The 10,280-nt window shown below is 36.7% G+C and overlaps 1 protein-coding gene across 3 annotated transcripts in view; it reads left to right on the forward strand.

The window, feature by feature from the left end:
• LOC122527862 overlaps positions 1-9,632 on the forward strand; it is a 79,943-nt gene extending 70,311 nt beyond the window's left edge. For 2 of the 3 annotated variants that reach the window (XM_043652418.1, XM_043652421.1), the window contains 9 exons: positions 1,514-1,910; positions 2,152-2,386; positions 2,489-2,660; positions 2,742-2,981; positions 4,800-4,955; positions 6,690-6,847; positions 6,974-7,083; positions 8,166-8,690; positions 8,768-9,632. In XM_043652418.1, coding sequence (XP_043508353.1) covers positions 1,514-1,910; positions 2,152-2,386; positions 2,489-2,660; positions 2,742-2,981; positions 4,800-4,955; positions 6,690-6,847; positions 6,974-7,083; positions 8,166-8,690; positions 8,768-8,920 — 2,146 coding nt within the window. In that variant the 3' untranslated portion in view covers positions 8,921-9,632. The remainder of the gene's footprint in view (positions 1-1,513; positions 1,911-2,151; positions 2,387-2,488; positions 2,661-2,741; positions 2,982-4,799; positions 4,956-6,689; positions 6,848-6,973; positions 7,084-8,165; positions 8,691-8,767) is intronic. The other variant, XM_043652420.1, reaches the window with a different exon arrangement.
• The last annotated feature ends 648 nt before the right edge of the window (positions 9,633-10,280 follow it).

The following is a 10,280-nucleotide window of genomic DNA, read 5'->3' on the forward strand; positions in this document are numbered from 1 at the left end:
AGAGAGAGTAACCAGATGAATGACAAGACGCGTGCAGGCTTGTCTTCAAATGCAAGCTGGTCATTTCGAGCATCTTTTGTAAAAGTAATTAAAACTCATGAATTCATTATATCTCATAAACGAAGACAGACAGGACATATATTTATATGACTTTTTTTCATTATTTTTAGGCGTACAATCAGCTCCCGAAGTGGGTCGTACAAGTTACGAAACACTCTGTATATATAGAAACAACAAGTATTATAGTATCACTCGATAAATCAGATTTGAACTATATATATTTATGTATAATTCCCGTTAATGCCACGTTAAATATTGAAGCTATTATAATTAAAACGAAATCGTGCATCGCGCAAACTTTCAAAGCTTGAAACCTTTATTATTCAAAAACGCGTCGTATGTTTTGTTCCGTGATACTTTTACGTCGCCGTACCAAACTTCGATAGTATGTAAAGCCATGGAAAAAAAACTTTTTTCGTGACTAAATTAATAAAGGATTCGAAGAATGAAGTCCCCACGATTTTCCCTTGTCGTCTTATTGAACTTTGAACGAGATTAGACTCGTCGTCGAATGACGAACATTCGGAGAAATCGATAACATTTTCGTGGATGTTCAAAGTTCGATAAATCGACGAAAAAAAAAAAAAAGTCGTACGAGCAAGCTTTGGCGATGTAAAGGGGAGGCTCTGGATTTAGTCGTGAAAGAAATTTTCTAATTTCACACGAAATTTTTACAAATTGGGACAAAATTTCAACGTCTGAACATCAATGGGAGTCACTGCGTTTAAATTAAGCTTCTCTGATTCTTTAACGTCACATTTTTAATTTTTAACTTTTAGGCGACGAATATCACCTTTTGCCTAATTCGAAATTATTCTCGGCCCATATATATATTAGGGAAGTTTGTTATTTAATTTGATAATCCACGGTAAGAAATACTTCAATTGAATTTATGTATTGTTATTAAAATTTATAAACAAGAATTAATTAATCATAGATAAAAATTTTTATAAAATATTATTTTAAATCAAAATGTAGTATATTTAAGAATGGACGAATCATACAAAATTATATTTTCGGATAATTAATTTTAATATTAATTTGAAAGAGAATTTAGTAGTAAATTAATTTAATTATTTATTTTAATTGAATTATATATATATGTATAATGTACATGTTATAAATATGTATTATGAATTAAGTATAAGTAAAATATATATATACTCTTTTAAATTAATATTAAAATTAATTATCCGAAAATATAATTTTTTATAATTCATCCATTCTTAAATATACTACATTTTGATTTAAAATAATATTGTATAAAAATTTTTATCTATGATTAATTCTTGTTGATAAATTTTATATATATATATACACACTAAGTTGAGAGTAGCGAAAAGGTTGAACGTATCATTAAAAATCAATTGAAACACCATTTCTCTCTCTCTCTCTCTCTCTCTCTCTCTCTCTCATGTGAAACAAACATCCACGAGTTGCTGAATTCTCACAGGTACAATCGCGAGGATGTGGTACGCAGCTTAGGCAAAGAGGTGAACGTGAATCCGCCATTAACGTTAGGTCAATTGCCTGACACTCAGGACGAGCTGCTGAAGCTGGATCAGGTGTTCATAAAATCGGAATTGAAAGTCGGTGTGCTGTACGTTCAAGAGGACCAACGCACCGAGGAGGAGGTGTTGGACAACCACGAGAACTCGCCGCTGTTCGACGAGTTCCTGCAGATACTCGGCGATAAAATACGGCTGAAAGGTTTCGACAAGTACAAGGGCGGCTTGGACACTGCACACGACCTCACCGGTTTGTACTCGGTGTACACGAATTGGCGGGGCATCGAGATCATGTACCACGTGTCCACGTTCCTGCCTAACGAGAAACACGACGTGCAAAGGGTAAAGCCTTGACTTTGCTTCCATTCTTTCTTTTTTTCTTTTACCATTAGCTGTGGTTTCAAAGCGACAAGCTTCACTTGCAAACAGAGAGGATTGCACGTCCAAAGAAATGACGAAAGAGAATGCTTTGAATTTTTGAAACGACAATTGCACGCTTTGAAACGTCGTTTGTACAACCTGATTGAACATTTTTACTTTCTGGGAAGGTGATACACTGAACTGAAGTTCGTACGTTGTTTAGGTGCAAAAGAAACGGCACATCGGCAACGACATAGTGTGCGTCGTGTTCCTGGAGGCGGACAAGACCTCGTTCAACCCGGCCTGCATGAAGTCGCATTTCCTCTACACGTTCATTCTGGTCCGGGTCAGCCCGAGGATAAAGCGAAAGGTCACCAGATACGAGGTGTCGGTCGCCACGAGGGACGAGGTCGGGGCGTACAAGCCCTACCTCTGGGAGCAGAACGTTTTCAAAAAGGGTATGTTCGACAGTTTTATTGAAAGATGGATTCAGAGAGGATAGATACCTAGCCTATCTAATTTCGAGAATTGTGATTTGACGCATCTCTCGATCGCAACAGGTCCCATGTTCCGCGAGTGGTTGCTCACGAAGATCGTCAACGGAGAACGGGCGAGTTACTCCGCGCCAAAGTTCGCGAAGATGCAGGAGAGAACCAGGACCCAGATGTTGGAGGACATCGTGGCCAATCTGGCGAATCACGCGGAAACTGGACAGCTGCCGAAACCATACAGGTAGAAAGTGGATCGTTGACAAATGACGAAAGAGAAATTATTTTGAAGAGGAACGAGAACGTTTGATAATTGGTGTTTCAGACGCGGTTCGTGGAGGCCGATTGGCCACATGAGACCGTCCTCGCCGCTTCTGGACTCCGTCAGGGATCAATTCGAGGATCACGATCAACTTGCCAAAGACTTCACCAGAGTGTTCCTCAACGGCCAGGAGAACACCGCGTTGAACACGAATCTGTTCGACGTCTCTTTCTTGGTACACGGGCCGCAGAAGCAGAAAGTCAGATTCTTTGGCGTCAGAGCGATTCTGGCAGTGAGAAGCAGGTGATCAGTCGAGAAACGAATGTAATATGAATCTTTAACCTACCGGGTTAGTTAGTGGAACGAAAACCCGTCGCTGGTACTTCATTTTTTATCTGATTCGTTGGAGAAGGGAGTAATTTCAAAATATTTGACGAGTACCGAAAGATACTTATAACCAGAGACTGAAAACCGAAATATTTTGAGGTTTAGGTATTACAGCCAGAGACTGAAACCGAAATATTGTGAGATTTAGGTATTATATCGGTATTTGCTCCCGTAATGTAACCGCTATTTGGGAAATCGGTTTTAATACCGGTATTTTCATACGTATTTTATCGGTATTTGACGTCCACAACAGTAAAAATACCGAAATACATACACTTTACTGACGAAAACACATTTTTCATTTTCTACGTACAGTGACTCTTATTAATATTCGGACATCATGCTATTCAAAATATTGTTGTGGATTTCGATTGTTTATAATGGTAAATTTGGATTAATTTTTTAGTAATATAATAGAACATTCATTATAGTTTATAGTAGCGTAAATTTTATTTATTTATTGCAGATACTTTTCTCAATATCAAATAATAAACTGAACTATGTCGAAATCTAGCGTGGCAAAAATATTCGGACGTTTGAAGAACTACAACTATTTGAACCTGAATATTGTTAACATAAACAATAATTAATATTTTGTTAGGTAGCCCTTAACTTCAATAACATATCGCAGACGCTTAGGCATGTTTCCAGTAATTGTTTTTAAGTAATTTAGCGGAATATTCATCCATTCTACGATTAATCGTTTCAACTCCTCTTTCGATTTATCGACAATTGTCATTTTTCACCGAGAAAAAGGAAAAACGTATCGAGAAATCGGTCATCTTTTAAAATTAAGTAAGAGTATCGTGGCTGATATTGTATAGAAATACAACGATGAATTAGTACTAGAAATAATAAAGGATACGTTTATAAGCGTCATCAAATTTACTATCGGCAGCTTTATGAAAACATTTGAATCATTGTCTCCTTTTCCTTTTCTAATATATTAATATTTTATTTACTGGTATTATACCGAAATACATCTACCTAACATTGTTTTGATAGCATCATTCGGTTCACCGGTATTTGCACCATTTCGATTTCATCAAACGTAATCAAATGGTAACCGATATTTTACCGGTATCCGTAATACTGATTCGGTCTCTGCTTATAACACAGGATCAGTAAACGACGAAAGTAATTAATGCATTGTTAATTCAATCGATTGATTCACTAGTTTCGAGAATATTTGGATTCCTGTCTGGCAAAGTGTTAATCTGGCAACTGGTTGCGCGGACCGTAACGAGTGACCGAACCGTACACAATAATTCGTCGCTTTCTTTTTGAACTCGTTGGTGTGCGACATCACTGGATAGAAATTATTGAGAAGCAACAAATTTATTATTCGTTTTGCCTATTTTGTTTTACTTAAATATACTTAAAAAACTGAGAAAAGTATTACAATTTTGTAACAAAAAAATTCTCGATTCTCACTTGCGTTCGCAACTGATTGCGGACCATAACGAGTGACCGAACCGTACACAATAATTCGTCGCTTTCTTTCTCTTTCGAACTAGTCGGTATGATATCGCCGGATTGAAATGATTAAGAAGTAATAAATTCGTCATTCGTTTCGCCTGGGTTATACTTGAAACTGAGAAAATGTTGCAATTTGGGACAAAGAATTCTCGACGCGTAAGAGATTGATACGACGCCTTAGTGCGCCTTTAATCATCGACTAATAATTGGTTAATGCGAGCGTTCTCAATTTTAATCTTTCGATCCTGTTCTCAGAGTGTTTCAAGAGATGTTGTACGGAATTCAAGCGGGTTTCGGTAGTCCGCAAGTGCCGGTGGCGGAGCTACTCGCCAGGCCGGTGCCCACCTTGCTGAGCCCGCAGAAGCCGCGAAGCTCCAACTTCCTTCAAGTCCCCGACGTCGAAAGTCCAAGGTTCGTGTCTTGTCAATTACTATTTTATTTTGGCGCAACGGATCACGCATTTTTTTTTTTTTTCTCGTCTTCAAAAAGTCCAGTTTATATTGAAGTCGCGCGAGGAAACCAGAGAGAAAGTCTGTCAACTTTGTTCGAAATTTACGATTTTCACGGCCTGTATTAACCCATTTTCTCATTGACGATGGGAACAATCTATTTTTGTAACTTTCTGCTTTTGTTCCTCTGATGCAACAGATTTCAATTTTTTGTTTCAATTTGGAACATTTGCTGGTGATAGAAAACAGGATTTTCCACTTACCTTTTGTACGTGGACGAGTGTTCGCTAATTATCGTATTTCAGTTTCTTCTTTTCTGCCGTTTCAAAAACCGCGAACTCGTGACACAGCGCTCGTCATTTTCAAGTTAAACGTTGAGCACTCGTTAGTTGCACCGATTAGTACACAACTGACGGTTAATTTCCTCGGTTCGAGTGATACGGTTGCTACTCTAATTGATATTGTAAATAAAATGGGTTAGTACGAATGGAACGAAGATGAGATATAACTGGATTTATTTAGCGATTAAAAAAGCTTTAAGCGGTGAGAGATTTACGGTGAGAGATTGAATTTATCTTTGATGTCGTTGTCGAATGTATACTATATATAAATATCTATATATATATATCGTATATTATATTATCGTATACGTATTTAATCGTAATTATGTGTATTTTTTACGGCACTTCCATGTCTCCTATCCTCACACACACGAACACGATACACACGGAGAGACACACACACAGCACCGCATGTTGATTGATGAGTATTATTCACTTTGACAGAAATTTCTTCCGTATATATATATATATATATATCTCTATACATATATTACTATACAACCGATGGAATTTTGCGATGCAAGATATATAGTATATAGTTGAAATCCGGTGTAATTTTTTTTTTCTATTGTATTTGAATGACACTGTATTTGAACTGTGTAGCATGTTTTACTATTCGAAGCCAATTTGCTCGGAGAGTCGAAAGATGAAATGAAGCACTGCAAGAGTAACTCGAAGTTATCACACCAGCCACGCTAATTATTATATTATTTACCGACCGTGATCGATTTCTCTCCGTTATTTTTTCCTTTTCATTTTCTCTTTCTTTGTGTTTTCTACGGCTGCTTTGTACTCGCCTTTTGTCGAACTCTCGGTTCCTTTCTCTCTCTCTCTCTCTCTCTCTCTCTCTCTCTCTCTCTCTCTCTCTCGATCTCGAACTTTGTCACTCGATTTGGCGATCTGGCATGCAGCGAACGTGCATACAAAGATCTCGACGAAGTCAGCCTCGTGACAAGTTCTTCTCGAGTAACTCTGTGACACTGCAAAAGCTCTGCGATTATCTTGGTCTTCATACACGTTCTCTTATTTCATTTTTCTCGAGTTTGCGAAGCGAGAGAGGTCGAGCTTTCGTCGTTGTCCGTATTCTCTTTCATTTCTTCTTTTTTTTCTTTTTCTTTTTTTTTCTTTTTTTTTTTGCTACCATTCGATGCGTTCAGGAACTATATAATGTCCACTCGAGACCCTCGAGAGTTTCCGCCCCTTCTCTTCTTGAATTTCCACCGACCTCACCCTCTCTACCCTCGAACGTCCTTACCAGAACTCGTTCTCTCCCTCCGGGAAGAAATCTTCCTCCTCTCCGTACCCTGAGGTGCCGCTCAGCGGTTTCTGTGAGATACTGGCTCTGACTTGTTTAGACCTAAAAGCGTGCCCTCGTCGCCGATGATGAAGCGGGCGTTCTCGAGGCTCGGCACGATCACCGCCGGCTGGGGACGAAGCATCAAGAAACACGGGAGCGGGAACACGCTGCAAACGGAGGACCGGAAACGGTGGGCTAGCTCGCAGGATTGCAGCAGTACGTACTATGCTATTTCCTTCTGTTTCCTTCTTTTGTCGCTTGGAAGGACTGTGTATCGTATGTTGTGCTCGAAAATTGTGAAAAAGAAAAGGAAGAAATATGCGAAAATATTGGAAATTTCAGATAAAGAGGCGAAGGAGAAGGAAAAAGCAGCGCAACAGTTGGCGGTGCCGAGACTCAGCGTGTGCGCCGACGCGCAGAAAGTCGACAGAGCGAAGCTCGCGCAGACGGAGGTAAATTTGATTAATTATACCAATTGTATCAATGCTGCTGATCTTTTTTTTTTACTTGTTTTATTATATTATATTTATATTTATGATATTATTATAGTTTATTTTATTTATATTATTATATTTTATTAAATTTATTATATTTATATTATTATATTTTATTATATTTATGTTATTATATTTATATTGTTATATTTTATTATATTTATTATATTTATATTATTATATTTTATTTTATTTATATTTATATTATTATATTTTATTTTATTTATAATTATATTATTATATTTTATTATATTTATTATATTTATATTATTATATTTTATTAAATTTATTATATTTATATTATTATATTTTATTTTATTTATACTTATGTTTTTATATTTTTTTATTTATATTTATATTATTATATTATATTTTATTATATTTATTATATTTTTATATTTTATTATATTATCATTTAAACACCGAAGTAAGAAATAAATTTGGGAAATAATTTAGGAATTATTATATTTATGTTATTATATTTTATTTATATTTATATTATTATATTTTATTTTATTTATATTTGTTTTTATATTTTTCTATTTATATTTATGTTTTTATATTTTTCTATTTATATTTATATTATTATATTTTATTTTATTTATATTTATGTTTTTATATTTTTTTATTTATATTTATATTATTGTATTTTATTTTATTTATACTTATGTTTTTATATTTTTTTATTTTATATTTATATTATTATATTATATTTTATTTATATTTATGTAATTATATTTTATTATATTTATTATATTTTTATATTTTATTATATTATCATTTAAACATCGAAGTAAGAAATAAATTTGGGAAATAATTTAGGAAAATATTAAAAAAGATAAGAAGACCGACAGACATTTTTAGGAAAATGATAAAACTATGCTAAAAACTATAATAGCTATAATAAAATTATAATACTATAAAAAAACTATAATAAAAAGAGGATCTGTGTTTACTGTGCTTGCTTACAAACGCTCAGCGCTTGTCCTAGAAGATCCACTTTGCGAGTTTCACGGATTTTTCTCGATTTCGTCACGCAGTTCGACATCATCGAGTTCGACCCGAAGACGTTCAAGATCCTGCTCAACTACCTGCAGACGGGCTCCTGTCCACTAACCTGCAGCAACATCCCCGGTCTGATCTGCGCAGCGGAGCACTACGACCTGCCGGAGCTTCTGCAGGCGTGTTTCCACCACGCGAAGCAGTTCCTGCGGATCGAGATCGTGTGCGTGATGCTGTGCGCGTTGGAGAACTACTGTTGGCGGTACACGTCCGCCTCGGAGCTGGTCAACATGATACTCGCGTTCATCGAGACCAGGGCTTACCAGCTGTTCCAGAATCCGGACTTCCTCACGCTGAGCGAGTCGATGGTGCAGATGATCATGGGCAGGGGGCTCGAGGTCGGCGAGATCAAGAAGTTCGAGGCGATGCTCGAGTGGGCGAAGAACAGGATCAAGGACAGGAAGTCGAGCAAGGTCGACCCGAAGGTCGAGTTCAAGTGCATCATGGAGAGGCTCAGCAGAGACCTGAAACTGCACAGGATAACGCCTCAGGAGCTCATTAGGGTGAGCCACGCCGAGAGTTAGAATAATACTCGTTTGAATAATTTCCTCAGCATCTTCCTTCTTTTTCTCCCTTTCAGATCGTCTTGCCATCGAAGGCCATCAGAAACGAGAAGATCCTGGAGACTCTGATGTACCAGGCGAACTCTGGAATTTACAGGAACGTGGACAGCTACTTGGAAGCTTACCAGAAGAAAGTGCAAAATCAGGAGAGCTTCGACTGCGGCATGTAAGAGGAGACTGTCGACAGTGTTGTATCAGTTGTTTCCATGAGTTCTCCCTCTCTCTTCGGCCGTCGCCTCTAGAAAAGGAGGAAGCAACTCGTACCTGAGGAGAGTAGAACCTGGAACCTTACCTACCGCCAAGTATGGACGATGTTGGCGTGCAAGAAGAGAGAATGCACGTTTCGTTCAACTATTCGCGGGAAATTGTTCCTCAATTGATGTATATATCGCGCGATGATGAATGACTCAATGATTAAGCGCCGGTCGATCATTTCAAACGTAGGCAGAGTCACAGAGTGACAGATGCGCGCGTGTCGAGGGAAATCATTTCAAAGAATAATTTCCAAAAGAAATCATTTTTTCTATTGAAGATGACATTGGGGGAGACAGAAGTAGAAATTGGCAGGTTTGAGAAGCTTGAAAGAAACAGATGAGAAGATTGATTGGGAACGGGAGAGTGGATTGCTAGTTTCAGTCGGTATCGATTAGTCGCGCGTTAGCAAGAGAAAATGCACAAATTTCATACTGTACAAGAACAAAACGGAATGTAACGATGTTGAAAGTAGATGTCGGTCGTTATGTTTCTTTCTGAAAAGGAAGGAAGAAAAGAACAGATGAAAGAGAGATTAGCGACGAAGGCTGATTATGAGATGAGAGATTTGACGGCAACGCGATGCCAATTATGACAATCTGTACCAAAAAAAAGAGAAATATAAAGAGAGACAGACGACAAAGAGACAAAGATACGTGGGTTTCATAGATGTATTAAGAGTGACGCTAATGATAACAATAATACTTAATAATAAATAACTGTAAGAAAACTAATAATAATAATAATAATAATGATAATAGTAATAATAATAATAACGAGAGAAAAATAAATGAATACGATGTTGATATTTGAGTGCGACAAATTTAAATGAAAATGAAGAGCAAGAGGGCTGGCGAAAAACAACAAAAAAAATATTCGAAGTCTGTTCTGTTTTTCTATCGTAGTTTTTGTATCTTCAATACTCTAAGGCATATATTCTAAAATTCGTAGGGACAGGTTGGGAGGAAGAGGGTACATGAAAATAGAAGAAAAAAAAAAAAAGGAAAAAACGAAGGATTGCTCCTTTTTTCATCTTTTTTGTTATTTTTTTTTTTTTTTAAACGGAAAAGCAAGATTCTTTCCTTTCGTTCTTCGTTTTACGGAGTAAGATAATTAATCGACATATTTATTAAATTTTAACTCTCGCGCGACAGCGATGAGAAAAAAAAAAAAAGAAGAAGAGTCTCGTTGTCGGCATTTCTTTTTTTTTGCGAGAAAGAAAAGAGAAGAGTGAACGATCGTTCGATAATTACAAACCTAGCCTGCTTCCCCCGAGTT

This window comes from Frieseomelitta varia, unplaced genomic scaffold (genome assembly GCF_011392965.1).
Source record: "Frieseomelitta varia isolate USP_RPSP 00005682 unplaced genomic scaffold, Fvar_1.2 scaffold_235, whole genome shotgun sequence".
In the NCBI taxonomy this organism is placed as follows: domain Eukaryota; kingdom Metazoa; phylum Arthropoda; class Insecta; order Hymenoptera; family Apidae; genus Frieseomelitta; species Frieseomelitta varia.